General features: G+C 47.5%; 3 protein-coding genes across 3 annotated transcripts; all 3 read left to right on the forward strand.

Annotated features, from left to right (window-relative positions):
• Positions 1–1,255: 1,255 nt before the first annotated feature.
• On the forward strand, positions 1,256–4,191 carry PtA15_4A789 (uncharacterized protein; the record flags this gene model as incomplete). The annotated part of the gene is made up of 8 exons (XM_053168708.1): positions 1,256–1,600; positions 1,679–1,761; positions 1,839–2,399; positions 2,473–2,649; positions 2,724–2,936; positions 3,014–3,185; positions 3,257–3,466; positions 4,141–4,191. The coding sequence occupies 8 exons, from the start codon at positions 1,256–1,258 to the stop codon at positions 4,189–4,191; spliced, it is 1,812 nt and encodes a 603-aa protein (XP_053019891.1).
• Positions 4,192–4,728: 537 nt separating this feature from the next.
• Positions 4,729–6,297, forward strand: PtA15_4A790 (uncharacterized protein; the record flags this gene model as incomplete). Its single annotated transcript, XM_053168710.1, has 5 exons — positions 4,729–4,996; positions 5,313–5,617; positions 5,751–5,952; positions 6,057–6,163; positions 6,238–6,297. The coding sequence occupies 5 exons, from the start codon at positions 4,729–4,731 to the stop codon at positions 6,295–6,297; spliced, it is 942 nt and encodes a 313-aa protein (XP_053019892.1).
• Positions 6,298–16,245: 9,948 nt separating this feature from the next.
• PtA15_4A791 (uncharacterized protein) lies at positions 16,246–17,259 on the forward strand (the record flags this gene model as incomplete). Its single annotated transcript, XM_053168711.1, has 4 exons — positions 16,246–16,590; positions 16,727–16,931; positions 17,019–17,125; positions 17,200–17,259. The coding sequence occupies 4 exons, from the start codon at positions 16,246–16,248 to the stop codon at positions 17,257–17,259; spliced, it is 717 nt and encodes a 238-aa protein (XP_053019893.1).
• Positions 17,260–21,275: the final 4,016 nt, after the last annotated feature.

Here is a 21,275-nt window from a genome sequence, read left to right on the forward strand (position 1 = left end):
GCTAGAGAAGTTTTATTTCTCTTTTCAACCTAGAGGCCCAGACAAAGCAGTGGAAATATGCTGTTGGAAATTTCTTTCAAAGCAGATTTGAATATATGTTGAGGGTAGTTAGGGTGACGCAAGAACTAAGAGAGATAAAGATGTTGAGGAAGTTTTCCAAGTACATTGAGTCAAGGTGTAAATATCATTCAGCACAGAAGGACAACAGAAAATAGAACAACTAGACTGTATAGATACACGTCATAGTCTAATTTATGGGTGTATATAAGATTAGAAACATGCTGAATACAAGCATGCTATACACTATCTCAACACAATCAGTGGTTATGCAGCAGTCTATTTTGTCTGGCTTGGGATTTCAGGCAGGTTAGCTGACCAAGGCTATTTCCAGTGGGCAGACACATTTGCTGGGCCAGCTTCTGGCTAAATGAGGTCAGAAATGTCCTAGCCTGAGGCTGAACTTCAGGTATAGGCTTGCTCAATTTAGCAAGCCTAGACCTGAAGTGAAGCCTGGGGTTAGCCCAGACCAATGCAATCACCAGCCGGGTTAAGTTCCCCAGAACTGTCAACTTAACCCAACAAATGTGATGTATGTATGTGTCTCATAGAATGTCTGGACATACTGTGCATCCTAGTGAGAATGAAGATCTGACATGGAAAGTTTGTATGCTATGCACATCCATGTATTACTATAGCACATTGCACACAAAACTGATTCTCTTGATTAGGTCATGTACTGAGTCCAGAAATGAAACATGGCCTCCAGCCAAAGTTATGTAATGTGGATCAGATGCCATCCAGGGGTTTCAGGGCTGTCTGGAAAAGCTAATTATATAAGATGAGTGAATTTAACTCTGGCCTGGGGGGCTGCTTGTCACCCATACTGGCAGCAAATATGGGGATGCAGTTTGTCTGAATATTTACACATGGCAGGTCCTGATAGCTGATGAGTGTGTTGGGCTCTTGTGACAAGTGTCTTCAGGGGTGTTGTAGTTTGCGATAGCCAGCCAGTTGAAGCGGCAGAACATAGCTTCTCTTTGGCAGATGGGCTTTTAAAAACCAATAAGCAACAGTGTGTATCACCACAAGTTGTTCCAATTAGATTTGTTGCCTAGAAGGTCTTTATTTGTGAACTTGGCTGATGGTGGCCTTCTTGTGGGCCTTTAGAGAGCTCCAGATGGCTCTCTAACTCCTAAAATGAGACCACTACGGTCTGGGTAACCTGTTAATCCTGTTGAGTAGCAAGTTAACCCAAATGAGTGCTTTCCATGCAGGCAAGTGCTCGCCTGCTGCCTTCCCAGGGGTCGCGCCAAACCTTAAAGCACAAAAACCTGCGACCAACCAAACAAAACCAAACAGCACCAGCCACCCACAAAGACCGCAACGACCAGGACGCCGGAAGCCGATGGCCGCGACAGACGCCAGCCGAGCCAGCCCGCCGCAGGACGAGCTGGGCGAGGAGGCCGGGCCGCGCCGGATCCATGCCCGCAACCTGTCCGTCTTCTTCCCCCATCCCGAGCAGCTCATCCAGCAGCCGGCGCCGGCGGAGAGCGCCGAGGAGGCCGACGCCCAGGTGCTCGACATCCCGCCCGCCACGCTCGTCGGCTGGGGCCACACCAGCCCCCTCCGCCCCGCCCCGCCTCCACCGTCCGCCGCCGCCGCCGCCGCCGCCGCCGAGCTTGCCCACTCGCCCTCCTTCGGAAGCGCCGGCTCGCCCAGGACCCGCCGCGGACACCACCATCGCCACTCGCTCTCGCACAAGTTAAGCACCCCAGACACACACCCCCAAGCGTCGCAGGCCCTGTACGAGTAGGAGCTAACCCCGAAACGCGATACAGCTTCTTCCCCTTCCTGGCCGAGAAGCCTGTTTCAGCTGGCTCGAGTGGCCCGACACGTCAGAGCCTGGAGGACGAGCCCCGGCCAGGGTATAAGAAGGCCTTCCGCGGCCCAGGGATTGAGGAGCAACCACTGATCAGTCCCAGCTGGAGCTTCCCCCGGACGCCCTTGACACCCAACTCCGCGCTTCCGAAGCCCGTGCCGACGGACCTGCACCACCCCGGCATCGTGCGCACCCTTCCCGCCTCCAGTCCCCGCGCCCGACACACCCACCGGCCGATGCTTCTGCGTCTGCTCTACACCGTCCTGGCCATGCCCTCGAGGCTCGTCCAGCTCCGCATCCTCGTCGCCGCCCTCGCCCTGGCCACAGGCGCAACGCTCTGGCTGCGCGGCCAGCAGACCGACTGTCTCTCGCTCGCCGGCCTCGGCTATCTGCTCGTCTTCGACGCCCTCGGCGCCGCCCATGCGCTGCTCTTCGACCCCCGCCCGGACGACGGAACGGACCGGCTCTGGGACGCCTTGGGCCGCAAGGACGCCGGCGCTAGCATCCGCCTACCCTTCGGGTACGCTCCCCTTCCCCTACTCCCCCCCCCCCCCCCCCTTCCGTTCCATCAGCTGACTGGGGTTTTTTCACAGGAGGGCGAGATTGGCTACCCTGAGCATCTTCACCCAGGCCCTCTTCCTGCTCTTCAGTGCCATCTACGTCTGCAAAGAAGCCGTCGAGCACATGATGATGAGCCACCCGCATGGTCCGGACAACGCTGGCGGGGGCGGGGGGAGCCATGTGGGCCACTCCGAGCGCCACCAATCCGAGTGGGTGTCTGCCCTTTTCTTCCGGAATATACAAAAAGACTAATGTGTGTGTGTGTGTGTGTGTGTGTGTGTAGGATGGAGATCTCGTGCACGCTTGTGGGCTCCGCTATCGGCCTCGTCCTCTTCGACGCCCTGGTCTCGCGCAACCACCAAGCAATGGCCCTGATCGCCGCCGGCGGGGGAGAATCGACGACGAGCGGGGGCAGCGAGCGGATGCTGAACGCGTTCTCGACGCTGTCGCTGGGCTTCGGCTTGCTCGTGATGGTCTGCGGCTGCTTCATCTCTCCGTAAGCCTATTATCTCCCCGTGTCTGCAGGAGAGAAGCGGCTGGCGCTGACAGCCGGTCTTGCCGTGGGGCACACAGAAGCCAGTCCGGGAAGGCCGACGGCCTCATCGCCCTCCTGCTCGTCTTCGCCATCGTCAAGCTCGTCTGGCCCGTCCTCGTCGACACGGGCTCGGTGCTCCTGCAGACCGCGCCCAGCGAGGCGGCCGGTTCGAGCGCCGAGGCCAGCACCCTCGTCCGCCGTCTCTCCGCCGTACGTCCCCCCCCCCTGTGCCCCTCTCCACCCCCTGCCCCGGCCTGACCAGCTCTTGGATGTGGACACAGTTGCAGAAAGACCCGCAGCGAGCGCCGGTCCTCAAGACATATCTGGCCGGCATCGAGCGGCCGAAGCTGTGGCGGCTGACGGCCAGTCCGCAAGGCCTGCTCGTCTGTGCCCTCGACGTCCGCGTCCGCGACGACACGCCCCCCGCCGCCCTCCTCCGCGTCTCCGAGGCCGTCCGCACCGCCCTCCACAGCCTCCCGCTCGAGCTCACCGTTCATGTCTCCGTCGGACCGGCTACCCCTCTCGACGCTCTCAGGCCGGCTAGGGCCCCGGCTTGTGCACATGGCCATTCGCACGACCATCACCATCACCATGGCCATTCCCACTCCCACTCCCAGGACTCGCATGCCCATGGCCATTCCCACTCGCATGACCATGGCCATTCCCACTCCCACTCGCACGACGATCACTCGCACCCCCATCACCCCTCGCACTCACATCACCATGGCCACGCGCACTCCCACTCACACGACCATGCCCCGCACCCCCTCGCGGGCCCCGCGCAAGCCTCGGCCGCCCATCTCCTGCTGACCCCGGGCCCGCCGGACCCCTTCTCGCCCGGCTCGGACGCCGACGACTTCCACCACCACCACCATCACCATGACGACCATCCGGCCTTCGACGACTCGCCCGACTCCCACTCCTCCGACTCCGACAACCCCTCGTCGCCCAACCTCGTCCACAACGACCTCATCCATCCCCACCATCACCATCTTTGTCATTGAGCACTCCCTCCCACTTTGCGACTTCTTTCTCTGCATTCGTCTTTTTTGTTGTTCTCAGTGTAGGGGTGTATCGCGGCTCTTCTCTGTTGGTGATTGGTATGGGTGTTCGGAATCCTCAGATGTCTCTTCTCTTCTTAACTTATTCCTCTCTTCTTCAAAAGGTCGTCATCAAGTGTGTAGTCCAACCCCAAAAGAAAGAAAAAAATGGATAGTGTGGCTGTCTGAAACACGCATGGATAAAGAGTACTTCTACAGCAGCCCAAGAAACAGACGGGATGCGGCCGGAAGCTGCCGTGCATGCAGTGAGGATTCTCTTGTTGTGGAAGCGCGCCTGCGGGTCTGTGCGTGTCACAGCTAACCGGAGTGAGCAGAGAGCTGCACCAGAGAGAACACTGCCCGAGCTCGGCGCCAAAGTGCAGAAACTGAGCTGGAGGGTGTTGCGCCGGATAGTGCCGGGCGACGCCGGCCCGGCGAAGCCCCAGTCGAAGTCCCCGGCGGTAGACTAGCACCACTGGGTGGAGAATGGGTGGAGACGACCCACCCGTCTGGGATGGCCTCGGCATCCCGATGGGCATACTGACGAGGATTCCACGGCTGCCTGTGGCGCCGACAAGAACACAGAAATCGTGTCCGCCGGGCCCCTTGCACTCCCGGTGGCGCCGACAAGAACACAGCAGCTTTGGAACCATCGGCCGCTGCAGGGTGTTGCCTCTATTTCTCACCCTGGCTTGGGTGCTCTCCACCCTCGAATGCCCGTTGCTGTTGCGCCTCGAAAATCGGGAGTTGCGAAACAGAGCGACGGCAGTCCTGACAATGGGCGAAAGTGGCCATGCGATGCTCGAGGGAGCGTGAAACGTCTTCCAAAGACTGTAGCACTGTCTCCTGCCGGGAGCACTCCCCCCCGGCCGGCCAGAGCCGAACGTTCCGCACCCTTCGAGACGGTAGCAACTTCGCCACCCAGCATCGAAGAAACTATGGGCGACCTGCGGCTGGGCGCTTTGGAGTCGGCTTGTCTCAGTAAGAATCAGCCACGACTCCAGACAGGCCGGATGATATAAAATCTGGTGGGTCCAGCTCCAGGCTGCCAACCATCATCCATCCTGTCCATAGAAGTCTTATCAAGAACTGTCCATAGCTTACTCCAATCTTGACATACACCCTCCAATCAACACCGGAGACTGTTCATAGACAAATCCTTCAGCCCTTCGCTCTCATCATTCTTTCGGAGACTACACAGTCACCTAACATCTTCTCCATCTCTTTGACTTTGCACCCCTTGTCCATATATAGCTGTACTTCCGCAGTTGCATTATGTCTGTCTCCTCACTGCTAGCGCTTCTCTCACTATTTGCCATTCCTCTTCAGCTCATTTTGAGTCTGCCCAATCCTGACAGCCGTCCTGGCACCATCCCCCGGGGGCCCCTCGAGTGGGGGCATGGCCCTCAGCTTGAGCCAGCTCCCCAGACAAAGCATCTGGTCTGGGACTCGCAGCTCGATATGAATAAGGGAAAAAAGGTCGAGGTTTTTAGCGTCGAAACAGGGGATGTCGTCTACACTATAAGCGAACTCCCCCACGACTATCGCACCACGATCATCTCCAACGGACAGGGTATGGAACTCCTGCGATTTCAACTCAAGGTATGTAGGATATCTCAGTTCCGAGTGATGATATCTATTGAAACTTGATCAGTTCCAAAACTGTGGACTGACCATACCGCCACTCTTCTTTTGCCTGGTAATACATATTCATTAATCCTTAAATGCCGCACAGAAAACAGCAACGTGGGATCATGCGTTCGTATACCACACATCCTCAGCTGTGAGCTATGAGATCCATCCGAGGGGGAAGGCTACCGATCGCTGGTATATGCACGTACAGGGAGATAACCCTGAAACTTTGAAATATTACCGCGGTCATTCAGCAAACACTGGAAATGTCTACTTGCGTGACACTAAATTAGCTGCCTTCCAATGTATTTATGTTTCTCGCTTCACCCCATGAATGTCACCAATTCATGTCGGACCTCACTTCCTAACATCAAATCTTATCTTTTCTTTTTTTTTTTGCATGATATAGTCAACAGCACCCAGCAGATAGACAAAAGCAAGATGAAACCGGGTGCTTTGAAAGGTGTGCAAACCGTGGTCTCATATCAAATTGTCGAACCGTCAGATGTTCCAGTGGTACGTGAATCTCGATAACCCAAGCAGCCCACAAGAGACGCGAATCTGACTCGTCATTGGTGTGAAAATCATAGCATTACTTCGTTGGGCTATGGTGTCTGGTCAAGAGAAGAATTGACCACTATGGCGTGTAAATGAGCAAGCAACCCACAACATCACTGCGATAAAACCATCATAATTTGCTCCACACATTTGTTTTTTTCGGTCCAGAGTCGTCTTTATATTTCTTCTGGAACTTCATGTTGTACAAGAAAAGTATTTCCTCCTGTTGTGCCGCAATCTGCCTCTCCATGCTGCTCTTGGTGAGCATCCATTGTAACCATAATTTTGATATGACAGTCTGAACCTATTTACATCAAACTCCAGTCCTAGCATTTATTCAAAATGTAGCATTGGAATCCGCATCCAGGTAGGAGTGGGGTCCGGAGCACTCTGCCCATTCCCAATGGGAGGGTTAGACTTTAGTAATCATGCTGTAGTCTGAAAATAGCGTCCGCGCATGACGGGCAAAATGAACGAACTTAACACAAGTCCATACCTCCGTTGCGGGCCGTGCAGCATTTGGCTGGTCGCGAAGCGACCCCGACCGGAGGGAGGGACTTGCATACTAAAACACCTTTCTGGCGTGAGCCAGATCCAAGGTTTGGCTGGGAGCGGTCTTGTTTGCGTCACTACGCCTTCACTACTCTCTAGTTTCTTTCTACGTTGGAGTACATAATACTTCTGTATATCCTTGTTTTTTTAGTATTTTTTTTACTACAACATTTGCATGCATCGAGGGGAAAAAAATTATTGAAGTTTGTGATTTTGAACTTTGCTTCTCGAGGCTCACATCACAAGGACCGTGCGCACTCGCACTAGAAGGATATTTATGCTTAAGGGGGACATCGGTCATGAAGCTACCGAGTAGCTCACATCACTCGGTAACTTCGGCAAATCCGCATACAACTTGCCCCCTTTGCTTCCATCCGATCGCTCGATCAAAATAATCGATCATATTACTCCCTCTAGGCCATCGGACAAGTTCACCACCCTTCCGGCTCCAGAAAATCAGAATGCTGCCGCCTCCGGACCGACCTGCCGACCTAAAATCCGAGGCATCAAAGATAACCTACATTTGCGAGGTCATGAACTCACTCGGCCTGACCCCGAAACAATTTCTCCTCGCGTTTGTGCAGCAAGATGAAACCAGCATTGTGAGCAGGCGTCGCCTTTGGTCAGGCGATGGCTGGGACTCTACGAGGACCCTACTGGAGGCGATTGGAAGGATGATCTGCGGCCAAGAACCTGGCGAAAATAACTGGAGTAATTTCATACTTGGGCAGGTATGTGTTTGTGAAACAAAAAAATCTGATTTATTGGTTCAACACTAACTTCTTTTTTGGGCTGATTTTTAGGCCCAAAACATCCTGAAAGTCGACAAGAAGCGCGAAAAATCTCGAGGACTGTATTACAATTCAAAAAAGATCAGGGCGGATTTTTTCAGCCAGGAAAACCGAGCAAAACGGGACAAGCAAATGACCACCGAGGAGCACCCTTTTCTTTATCGGCTCCTCAAGTCAAAGATAATGCACCAATCCGCTTTCCAAGACGAAGATTCAGATGGCGAAGACGATGACAAAGATGATACCGACTCTCTCCGGGGCGCCTTTGATGAGCCCGTTGAACTGGATGACGATGGCAAGACTGCTGCCAAGTTGCATCGAGCCCATGTAGTATGCATGCTGCCATCTCCTTCTGCGCTTATTTTATCTTTTTGTTAAAGTTATCCCCTTATTGATTGGAATGTGCAATTTTGTATACATGCAGATTGCGAAAACGGTGTGCTCAATGATCACGTTTGCATCTAATCGGCGCAAAAATGCGATGCAGCTAGAAAATGCGGTCACCTTCGTAGCCTGCGGAATCTCCGATCGAGTCAATAAATATCTGAACTTTATCGGTTTAAGCTCCTGTCGTCAGACAGCTCATTCGGCATTGGGAACACTTGGGAAAAACGCCGAACGAACAATCAAAAATCGCATGAAACTGGGACCACCAGGATCACCCAACTTCTGCCCCCTGATCTGTATCGACAACCTCGATTTCCAGGAAGCTGTTCACGTGAAATCTGTAGAAAATCAAAGCAGTATGTTTCACGGAACATGGGGGTATCTACCGCCGCTGAGCGGTTCTTCAGCATTTCGATCTTCTTTTCCTGGTTCATGTCGGTAATCTTCTGATTTAAGGTAACCTGGCCCCGTTTTGTCTTGAGTACCCGTCCAGATCCTCCCGATGACGACTCTCATGTTTGGTCTTCCAATCCCTCTTCGAAGGGCAAGGGGTCTTCCGTAATGACATTCGGCTGCAACGGTTGGAGCGTCTCTGGGTGATTGTTCTCTCCGGAAGGTGGCGAGGGTAGATCGTTTGTTTGTATGTCCTCCATTGTGATCTTGGATAGTTACATGTGTTTGACTTGACGACTTCCTGGTTCCGATCACTTTTTTACCGACTTGGTGGACTCATCCGACTATGTACTGTTGTTAATTACTGCTTAGCTGTTTCATTACTCATACTGTTCGATAACTTGTTACTTTTTCATCAAGTATCCTTAATTACAATATAATGTGATATTCTTTGTTATTTCATTTGGCGCTTAATTAAGTGGGACGGAAATTCAAATTTTCTTGTCCTCAAGTTTCAAAAATGATGGGGTGGAAATACAACAATAAAAAAATATGGAAAAATCAAGAGGATGGTGGACTATCAGAAAAACAAAACAAGAAATAATGACGATGAGTGGTGTAGAAGCCAGAGGAGGAAGTCTGATAAATGGCTTCATTATAACGTCTGGCTCACGCGAACTTGGTGCGCTAATCCATAAGCCTCTCTGGTGAGACTGGGCTGCCGCCCAGACCCGCTCACCACGAGTGGCTTAGTTAAGCTCGCAAAATGAAAGTCTACCATCTGATCAGCTTGAATGCAGTTTAACTCAAAGAGTCTTCCAAGGAAATATGGATTAAGCCCTCACATGCCGGGGGTCGGAGACCCAATCCTCAGAGTGTTTTGTGTTCCGACTGCGTTTCTTTTGTCCTTCAAAGCCCTGACTGAGAAAGGGAAAAAACGGAACAGCTTTCATAGCCCACCACATGCAATATAGACCTCTTGGTAAAGCCAATACTTGAAACAGAGCAGTACCGGGCTGGTTGATCGGTCAAGGTACTGGCTTGAGTTCAACGGATCTTGCCGCCTCACATATTTTTCTTCAGAGTCTGAGGCCCCGTTTGGAGCCAATATAAATATAGGTGATATAATCACTTGTAAATTCAATAAAAAATACAAAACTGAACATAAAGAGTCCATTTTTTTTTGTAGGAAACCTACAGTACTGGTCTCATCAACTATGAAGTCAGATTTAACTGATTCAGCACCATAATACCATTATATTGCTTTGTTTTGGTCAAAAGTGATATAATGGTACTACAGTACTGAATATGGCTGAATCAGTTGAATCTGAATTCATAATTGAAGAGACCAGTATTGTAGGTTGCCCAGAAAAAATATTTGGAGGTTTTATGTTGAATTTTGTAGTTTTCATTGAATTAACCAATGATTATATCACCTATATTTATATTGGCTCCAAACAAAGCCTGAGTTATTTCTGCTGAAATTCTTCTAGCTTGAATAAACGGTGGGCGCGTTTCACCATCAAGAGGACAGAGATTTCCCGTACTCAAGACTCTGTTTGACCCACCAGTGGTTGAGGACATGATGGCGGGGCGCACGATGTCTGCCAAAGAGCTGGCAGGCACACTGGTTGGATGGCTGGTGTAATAGCAGTGCCAATGACAGCAAGCAGATTGTCCACACAAACAGGGCCGTCTTGATGACAACAGAATGGGTGGCATTGTGACAAGCAACCCACATGCCATAACCTTGAACATCAACCCCCAAAGTTGGTCATAAGCGGCGGAATACTGGCGCTCAGACCTGGGCAGGCCATGAGCCCAATTGGCAGTCTTATTGATGGAAAGCAATGATTTTTACTTTAGCAGATTGATTTTATTATCCAAACTCAACAAGCAAAAACATATTAGGGGGTTTCACAATTGAATTTTATAAAACTTTGGAAGTCAATTTAAGGCCTTTATGAACATAATTTTGAAATTTTGGCAAGATGTCCAGAAAAAGGTGTGACTGATCAATCAGTGCAATTTATCAACTTTTTAAAAATATGTTCATAAACAGGTTAAAATTAAAAGAACTTGAATGTTTTATTACTGAATGACCAAAAGGGAACAAGAACTGAAGGAACAAGAAGACTGTTAAGATCATGAGAAGAGAAGAGAAAATATGAGAAAAGAATAACCAACTTGTAGGGGACCTGAATGATGTATGAGGGAGACTGTTTTGTAAGAGACAATAGTGAGAGAGACTGAGGACAAAGGACAAAGGCTGAACATGGTGTTAGTAGAGGAAACAAAGACAGAGTGAAACATGAGACTTTAACTGTACCAGGAACAATGAGGACTGAGTTGGGATTGAAGTGTGTTTGAGTAGAGTTGGTTAGGAGTGATAGCGAGTGAGGTTGAGAGGTTGAGGTGTGTTGAGGGTGTGATTGAGGATTTAGTTGAGGTTTGATGATAGATGTACTGAAGAAGGGATAAGGGCGAGGGAATTAACAAGAAAGGAAGAGAGGACGAGTATTGAGGAAAAAGAAAGAAGAGACGTGGAAGGATAGGGATTGAGAGATAAATTTGTGACAGATGAGATGTCACAGAGTCCAAATTTTAACAAAAATGGGTCCTAAAGTTTTACAAATTTCAATTGTGAACCCTCCTATTTATGTATACCAAGCTGATTAACAACTAAAAACATGACATATAGACTACTTTTACATGTTTTTTGAGCTTATTATCCACAATAACCGGGCCAATAGGCAAACAAAAAGAAAGCAAAACAGGGAGGAAGAGAGGAGGAAGAAGTGAGCAATGGAGGAGCAAGCAAGCAAGGAAAGATGGAGGAAGGGAGGATGGAGGAGGGAGGAGCAATGGACGGAGGAGTGAGGAGGATGGGGGGACAAGAGCATGCCTTTGTACTCTCAAAGTCAAGAATTTCTGAAGCAGGTGACATCACCCCTGCTGTGGAAAGTTGCCCCAACAACTTATGCACAGGACCAACTGCCATCTTCCCGGGAAACTGACCGAGTTGAGCAGCTCCCAACAGGTCTGGAATCATGTCCAATAATCTTCAGTCATGATGCCGGTCTCTAGAAAAACAGACATGGTTTTGCTGGGGTTGCACTGCAAAAAAAACTTGGTCAACTGCTTGCAGTTGACATGCAGGATACTCAAGCCAAGCTACCATTGTAACTCCACCTGAATGCACAAGTGCCTTTGTTGGCACAGTCACTGCGCAAGGTGCACAGTGACTGTGCATTGAAGCTTTGGTTGAGTCAAACCTTGGGTAAGGCTGGTGTAACACCACAAGCTTCCTCAGAGTTACCACATGTCAACTGCTCACAGTTGACACAGTTTTTTTTTTGCAGTGTTGGGTCCAACCTCACGTCCTGGCCATCAGAGATGGGGCAGCGCGTAGTCTGCAGCGCCCTGATCAGGCAATTTGCCGTCATCTGTGGTCATTTGGCGTCAATCCGGCCCACACATTGGCTGGACGGGCTGGATTGTCCTCAATTGCTCCCACCATGTAGACCAATGGTTTGCATCTTCAAAATTCATTTCATCAAATCAGATTTCCCAACAAAAAATCCCACCCCAGTTAGACTTTGGGCCGCCAGGTGATTAGGATACACTTGATCAAGTGAGGTGAGAAATCAAGACTGTTGAAATTACTCAGGTGAAAAGAATTGTGTGTTGTGGGATTTGAACCCACAACCTTCTACATTCATGAGAGCTGCTCTTATACCACTGAGCTAAACACACAGTTGGTCTTACTGGTGATTTTTGGATATTAGATCATATAGCTTGGCCACTCAAATGGGGCTTGAAGCATATATTCCAACAAAGACTGGCCATGACATGTCTTTTTTCCTTGGCGCACCACTACAGGGATTGAATAGGGGGGTTCACTTGAGGAAGATTTCAAAATCAGTCATCAAAACCATCACTGACAAAATTTAGTCTCATAAATTGTTTGCAAGATAATGGAGGACTTCCTGTCAATCTGAGGAGTCAGATCTGACCGTCCAGATTTCAGATTTTGCAAAAAGATCCCAGGCCAAAGTGATCTAGAGTTCCAGATTTCAGATTTCCCTGCAAAATCTGATATTCCAGATCTTTTCAAAAGTGACGGGAATTCCTCCAATTTGTACACATCTGGGTCCTGAGTGTGTGTGGTGTGATCTTGCTTGAACTCAAATGAGCTGAAGTGGTGGTGCAAGCAATGGTGAAAAAAATACAATACATGTATCTGTATCTGCCTTTATTTGTATCTATTTTGCACCCAATACTATTTATTTGTATCATATTCCAAGACCAATACTATAAAAATGTATTCAAACTTTGGTATCTTGTTGCAGATACAGCCCAATACAAGATAGTGTATTTTTGTGTTTTTTGATAGTTTTTCTGTATACAGTCCACAGTGGCCAAAAACAAGAAAATAAAGTTTGAATACTTTCTTGATACAATACTGGGGTATTGTATCTTCAGGCAGATACAATACATTTTTATTTACAATGATGTATTTTTCAACAGATACAATACACAGGTATCTGAAGATACTGTATTGTATAGTATCTGTTTCACCGTTGGTGCAAGCCTCCGTGAACTCAACCAAGTCCCTTGAGACTTTGGGCCCCCAGGGTGCAGGCTGAGTAGTGTTGTAGGAGTAACAAAATTGTGAACTTTTTATTTCTCATTGTTTGTTCCCATTTCATTTCTGGAATTTTCTTTCCAATTCTTGCTTTATATAACCTCATAACCCATAAACATGTATATATAAGTTGTACCTGCAAATGGCTGGATGAGTTTCCCAATCTCTCTTTGGCACTCACCCAGTCTGTTGCAGAACCATTATGATTTTTCCATACTCTTTATAGTTTTGTACCTTGTTCTTTCTTTTTTCCTTTCTCTCATTTTCTCAACTATGCAATGAATCTCTCTTTGGCACTGACCCAGTACATTGCAGAACCATGATCATTTTTCCATACTAGGCTGAACTTGCAAAGAAAGCCTGCATCAGGAGGACTTACACCATACCTCCCCAAACTGGCACTGCAAGAATCTGACTTGAATTATTTTTCAATGATCAATGCTCACATTGAGTGAGCAAGTGTTATCTTGTAGGCCTTGCACCATACACTGAGGGAAGGCTGCAAAAAATAAAAATAGGCACAACTTACTCAGTGCAGCTGTAAAGTTAACCACTTCTTGGAAATCCAGTGGTTTAGGGATTTTGGTATAGGTCAGAAGGGGAAATTAATGCCTACAAGCTAAGATATTTTATCCCAACCCATGATAAGAGGACAAGGAACTGTAGAGCTTCAAAAATTCCTCCCACCAAAACTGAGAATCTTGGCCCTGCGGGCCGCAGAATGGGATGATAGCGCACAAGTCCCTTCTGTCAAGGGCTTTTGGAGGCTTGCTTTGCATGACACACAACCACAGTGGAGGGGCTTTGTTAAGTTTGGCTGTACAGGGCCCAGACCATATTTTTGCGGCACCTGCCAACTTTAACACAAGTCCCCCGGCTGTGCTCATGGTGTATGTGACTGCCTACTCAAATTTAGGATGTATTTTGGGATTCATTTTTTCATTTATCATCATTCACATCACATGTCACTTATGGTCCTCAAAGTTGAATTTCATGCATGTATAAATGCATAAATCATAAATTCATAAAACTTTGTTTGCAGAGGATCTCACCAATCTGCTTAAGTAATCTTTGACTTTCCCAGCCAAAGAATTTTTATGAATTTATGATTTACGCATTTATGCATGCATGAATTCCAACTTTGAGAACCACAACTGTCAGCAATCTACTGATTCTGATTATTCATGACTTTTTTCAAATAGTATTCAAGATTTTCCAAAATTATCATTAATTAATGAAAGAAAATTTGTAAATTTTTATACGGACTTACTTCGCGCACTGCGAAAAGCTCTTCGCGCACTGTGCAGTGCGCGAAGTTTGCAAACACTTCGCGCACTGTGCAGTGCGCGAAGTTTGCAAACACTTCGCGCACTGCGCGTGAAGGGCGCAACTTTTTCAAATTATTTTTTGACCAATCAATAGACAAGCTTATTATTGTCCTCTGTGAATTTATTTGGAGTTTTTTGAAGCTTCCTTGTATGCTTAAAAATCCCACCAATAAAAAAAACAAGTACAGCCATTTGGGGACCTGGAATTCATATTCCCACAGGCCAAAAAATCCAATTAATTTATTGAATCATATTAAACATGTATTTAAAAGTTTTAGAACTTTTTGGCCACTTTGTACAAGGACAAGGCTTTCAAAAACCAGTAACTGTTTCTCAAGATATGCCAAAATGTGCCAGTAAGTGGTGAACTTTCCTAATTTTTGAAAGCCTTATTCTTGCACAAAGTGGCCAAAAAATTCTAAAAAGTTTGAATTCATATGTATCATTATTCACTAAATTATTTGGATTTTTTGACTGGTGGGAATATGAATTCCAGGTCCCCAAATGGCTGTACTTGTTTTTTTTATTGGTGGGATTTTTAAGCATACAAGGAAGCTTCAAAAAACTCCAAATAAATTCACAGAGGACAATAATAAGCTTTTCTATTGATTGGTCAAAAAATAATTTGAAAAAGTTGCGCCCTTCACGCACAGTGCGCGAAGTGTTTGCAAACTTCGCGCACTGCACAGTGCGCGAAGAGCTTTTTGCAGTGCGCGAAGTAAGTCCGTTTTTATAATTTTTTTGATTTTCCAAATACTTCTTATAATTTTGTGGTATTCATTATTCTACAGTCCTCATGACTTCAAGACTGTTGGTTGGGCTTCTGGAATGAGTTTTTGGGGGTTCAGAAATATCTGTCAAGTGACTGTACACCATTCCTTAAAAAAACAGCTGGCATATTCCTTTGCTTGTGTTCTGCTCTTATAACTATCTGCCCAAGTAAACCTTATCAAATTTGCAGCCTCCCAAACCTTCCAGTTAGTTTGAATTATTCACATGTGTGTGCAAATTTAAAACAAGTTCTATCCCCCCTCAAATAACCCACCTCCAAACAATTGGCTTCCGTGCTTGGCGCTGCCCATGCAGCCTGATCAGACCTCACCATTTGGGTCCTTCTGGCTATGAGGCTCAGGGGTTCACGGGTTGGGTGTCAGTATTCCGCGGCCACAATGACTGACCTGGTTTGGTCGGTGTGTAAGGTTTTGGGGAGTGGCGGACGTTGAAATGCCGCCCGTTAAGCTGTCATCAACACCACCTGAGGCACATGGACGGCGTGCATTCTGTGGCTCAGACCCTGGCCAATGATTTGGGCCAGCCGACGAGGGTGCCTGCCGACTGTTTGGCGAGATCGTGCGCCCCGCAATCATGTTGTCAACCTTGAGTGGGTCGAACAGAGTCGGGCGGACAGTGTCATCTTTGTCGTTGAACCCAAGTGGCCCTTAAGCTCGGGTTCAGGAGTGGCATGCTCTCATATGGCACCAAGTTAAGATGTCTTCATGAAACCATCGCGGACCGCTGCGAAGTGGAACTGATCCTCAGCGATGCAATACACTCCTGACTTGGGTCCTCTCCACCCTTGAAGAGTTCCAACTGGTACTACATAGATATTACCACCACATATAAGGCCTTGGATGAAGCTACAATCAGACAGGAGGTCTATTGATACAACATGTAAAATGTGGTGGATCCAGCCACCCTCATCGGCTATCTCTCGGCTATCTTGTCCGTAGAAGTCTCGTCCGTGGCTTCCCTCAAATCTTTTGCATACACCCTCCAGTACTAAACGCCGGAGACTGTTCATGGAAAAATACATCAAGCCTTCCCGCCGTGGTCCGCCGTGGGTGGTCTCATCATCATTCTTTCGGAGACTGCACGGGTAACTACCTAACCTTGATCCTTTCGACACTGCACACTTGGTCTAACTCTATTCGCATCCGCACCATGTCTATCTCCTCACTGCTAGTACTCGGCCTGTCACTCTTTACCATCCATCTTCAGCTCATTTTTGGTCTGCCCAGCCCTGAGGGCACTCCACTTAAGCCTAGCCACTTCCGTGAGCTCCCTGCCTGGAGCCGTGGCCCCCATAACCCGATCAGTGACCTCAATGTCCCGGGAGGGAGTTTAGTCTGGGACCGCGAGCTCCACATCGACAACGGCAAAAAAGTCGAGGTTGTCCACGTTGAAACTGGGCATGTCGTCTACCTCATAAGCCAATCCCCCGATGACTACCGCACGACGATAATTTCCAACGGAGAGGGTAAAGAACTCCTGCGATTCACACTCGATGTAGGATATCTCATTTCTGAGGGATGATATGTATTGTAACTTGATTTTCAAAACTGGGAGCTGACCCTACCAACAATCTTCCCACGTATTTTTTGCCCGTTTGTCTGTTTGGCAACTCTTCAAAAACCCCGCACAGAAAACACCAATAAGCTGTCTTTGGCACGTATACCACACATCCTCAGCTTCGCTGAGCTACGAGATCCATCCGAACGGGCCTGCTACCGATCGCTGGTTTATGCGCATATGGCAGAAAAACCTTGCAACTTTGGCATATTACCGCGGTCGTTCATCAAATACTGGAAATGTCTACTTCCATAAAGCTCGATTAGCTGCATTCGAATGTATGATTCTCGTTTCACCCCAACGTCACCAGTTCATGTCGGACCTCAATTCCTAACATCGAACTTTTCTGCTGTGATGTGATATAGTCACCAACATCCAACAGGTAGACAAATCCCGGATGAAACCGGGTACTTTGAAAGGTGTTCAAAACGTTGTCACATATGAAATCGTTCGACGATCAGATATTCCCGAGGTACGTGAATCTCGATAACCCAAGCTGACCAAAAGAGAATCGAATCTGACTCGTCATTGGTGTGAAAAATATAGCATTACTTCATTGGGCTATGGTGCCAGGTCAAAAGAAGAATCGACCATTATAAGTTATGAGCAAGCAACATACAAAATCACTGCGACAAAACCAAACACATTCATTTTTCTCCAGTCTAGAGTTGCTTTCTTACGGCACCGAGTCCAACCTACCCTTCTCCTAACCACTAATTTTGTATTGGAAAAGGACTTCCTCCTGGTGTCTTGAAATCATCCTCTTTCCACTGTTCTTGATTTGTATAAACACTATAATCCTTTCGCATGTTCACGATTGACTGGTTCCTTCATTTTTAAGTAAATATCTAAACGAGGTCTAAGCGTATAACATCACGCCAACATCTGCTTGCTTCCTCAGCCAGAGCCCAACCTAATTGAGTGGCGTCAAGTTAAGATGTTTTGAAACCATCGACCGCTGTGAAGTGCCGGAACTGTTGCCTTCATTCTCAGATACGTAAGAGCCCCTGACATTTGTCTCATCCGCCCTCAAAGAGTTCCCACTGTTACTACATGACTTGAATAGAAAATTGCAAAGTCTTGAGGATGGGATTGGGTGATAGAGATGGTAATCGGGGCCCGGGTACCGGGTCCTTTTTTGCCCAAACCTGTACCCGTCTAGGAAACGGTGGTCCTTGGTGAGTGTTCCTGCGGGTACCCGCTGCCACCTAACTTAACACAAGTCCCCCACTTCGGAGGGCCCTGGTACAGCCTGTGCTGGCGCGAAGCGCAACCTCCAAAGGAGGGACTTGGGACTAAGAGCATCCGCATTGGTGCGGGTGTAACTCGAGGAGTAACAGATCCACTTACTCCCGGATTAGGGCTAATCCGGGCCAGCAAACACATCAGTGTGTAATAAAAAGATGTGTAAGTATGTTGCATGCACCTACAGCCTATGTAAGCTGTGTTTGGTGCATACTTTTGGGTGGGGATGAGTGTCTGCATGCAGCACTTACTCCCAGGATTAGCAAGGAGTAAATTTACTCCTGCTTACTCCAAATTGTACTCCGAGTTTAGTCTGATTGAATTGGAACCAATGTGGTTGCCAAGGGGGATTAGTTACACTAATCCTCCCTTAATCCGCAATCAATGCGGATGCTCTAATGTCCACATTTTGGCCTGAGAGATTCTCATCTTCTGATGAGGTTTTGCCTTTCCAATTTTGACCCGGTTCCCAAAGGGCCCTGCGCATGCCCTTTGGACCCTGAGAATTGTCTCATCTTTCCCTAAGTTTTTCCAATACACATGTTCCTGGAAGTCCAACCATTGTTGCTCCATGACCCTTCAAAGTTATGCATTCTCAGGGTTCCTTGAGCTGTATGACCTGTGCGTATTGAACTGACCATGGAAAACAGTATGGTTTTTCAATTCAATTACACAGGAACCAGGCTCTTCAAGCTCTGTTTAATATGCCTTGGCCACTCCAGCTCCTGCATCCAATCCTCATTTTGAGGACAGGGACATGAAGCCAAGATGTTCAGCTATCTTGACCCTTTGGGGCTTACTCTCAACCACCGGCACCGGCCCTCTGGAGAATATATGTACTCTCTTTATGGCCATTAAAGGCCAACAAGAGAGTGCTGAATCTCTTGTTGGCCAGTAAAGGCCCTTGGCACTACATAGTCACAATCACTGGTACTAGCTGTTGAGAGAGTGAGGCGCAGTGCAAACTTAACACAAGTCCTGGTAGGTGGCCAGCAGCGCGCAGCACAGAGGCCATGGGTGTCCATGTCGCCACAGGAGACCCAAGGGTACACCATGGCTGCAACCCAACATTTTGAAGTGCAGGTTTTCAAAACCACTTCAAAACTTTTCAAACTAAATTGCAGAGGACTTTGGCAGTGCAGTTGTCAAAGGTTAATTGAAAGGTATTTGAAAAGACTTTGTGAGAAAGGGCCCAAAACCAATTTATTTTCACCTTGCAATGTTGCTAGAACCACACTTTCACCTTGAAACATTGCAACTTGGCTTGCAGCAGTGGTGTACAGCATGCTAGCTACAGAGGGGAGCTAGTACCAAAATTAACACAAGTCCCTGTCAGGCGCAGGTGATACCAAGAGAACAAGTTCTCTTCTAGCTACAACAGTGAAGGCAATAATTAGCGCGCGCGAAGGGCGTAGAGAGTATAAAAATAGGGGCTTAAATAATTTACTCCCAAGAATTACATTCTGACTCACAAAATGGGAGTCAGAATGTAATTCCGCTGCATAGAATCGGAGTTGAAAATGTAATTCTTCCTGCTAAACCTCTCAACTGAAGATGCATCCATCCTGTTAAGGAGTCTCAGGAGTGAGAAAACTTCTGCCTGATTGGTTTTCTTTCTTATAGAAATCAAAACTCTTTGGTTGTAGGGAATTTCAGCCTTAGAGTCAACACAGTTGACCTGAAATTGCCTCTTATCTCCATTTTATACCTAAATGTGTTTATATCCTTTTAAACTTAAAACTTAAGGTTGTTTTGACTTCCAATTCTGATTTCTCATATAAGTTTGACCCTAGTGTGCACTGATCACTTTCCAATATCTCTGATCCTTCATATAGTCTGTGGTTTGTGACGCACATTCCCAGAAGCACTATGCAGGCGCGCCTGAGCGCTCAAAACCACATGTAGATGTGTGATTGTCAGCCTTAGAGTCAACACAGCTGACCTAAAGTCTGCCTTTTTCTACTTTTTAAACATGAATTACTTCATATCTTTTTCATATTAAGAGAAATCCTTGTTTTGACTTCATATTCTGTTTCCTCACGCAATTTTAACCCTAGTTACAACTTATCAATTCTTTGTAACTATGCTCCTTCCCTGAGTTATTGAGTTGTGGCGCGCATGCGCAGTTGTGACGTGTCAGCGCTACCAGGCATGCTAAACCACAAGTACATATGTAAATTACATAGAAAAACTGTGAAAATTTTTGTAGTCAGGATCCCCCTTGCCTGAGGAGGATCTACAGACTCCAGCACACCATAACCACATCCCAGATACCCCAGGATCACCACCCAAGAGATTACCACGCTCCCAGTATACCTACCGTCACAGGCGCCTAGGATATTGACAGGAAGTAACCTCTTTCACTGAACCTTGTTTATCTCAGAGGTACAAATCTGTGTCTGCTTGATCTGCTCTTCTTTGCTGGCCTTTGCCTTATCCTTGATCACAGGGCTGTCCCTGCTTAACATCTTTCTTTTTCTGTGGTTTTTGCAAGAAACAAACCACATAGGTTTCCCATTAAAGAACCTCGACTATCCAGAAGGAAGCTAAAAAATTGTGGCTGGATTAAACTTGGCTAATCCAGAAGCCCTCCATGTTTCTTTGGTGAGAGGAGGCTGTAGCACTCTCTAGCACAGCTTGGCAGCACTCTTCTGAAGAGGTAGGATTGCCAGTGGAAAAAGGATACCACACTCCCAGTACACCTGCCTTCACAGGCGCCTAGGATATTGACAGTAAGTATACTTGTAAGAGTCCCATTTGGACTCCTTACTAAAGACTTGCAAAGGCGCTGAGAAACTCGTCTCAATGGTTTCTAGTGCCCAACTGTGATTTATTTCAAAGGGGGAAGGAGCTAGCAATGAGAGATCAGTATCTCTCAGTATATACAACTGGGGAAAAGGGAGAAGGAGAGGAAAGAGAGAGAGGGAAGAAAGAGAGTACATACCTAGCAATGAGAGATCAGTATCTCTGCAGAGCTAGGTAGGTGAGGAGGAGTCAGGACTATATGGGTCCAGATCTGTATCTTGTGATATGTGTGTGACACCTTGGGAGGGGGCTCACAGTCTCCCCTCCTATAAAAAAGAAAAAAGAAGGGAAGAAAAGAAATGGCTGAAAACAAGGGGCAATGTGAGGAAAAAAGGATAATTGAGTTAAGGGAAGATTGGTTTGTGGAATGGCAGAATAGTGGTGAGGTTGTTGTGGCATTTTAAGGGCAGAAGGAGGTGTTTAAGGTGGAGGTGAAGCTGGAGAGATTGGCTGAGGGGAACAGATTTGCAAAGGAGAGGCAAATGAGAACGGTGGGGAAAGCGCAGAAGAATTATGTGGCGTGTGTGCCGAAGAAGGAGGACGGCTCTGGTTGAATTGGTCCCCGAGGAGCA

This window comes from Puccinia triticina, chromosome 4A (assembly GCF_026914185.1).
Source record: "Puccinia triticina chromosome 4A, complete sequence".
Lineage (NCBI taxonomy): Eukaryota > Fungi > Basidiomycota > Pucciniomycetes > Pucciniales > Pucciniaceae > Puccinia > Puccinia triticina.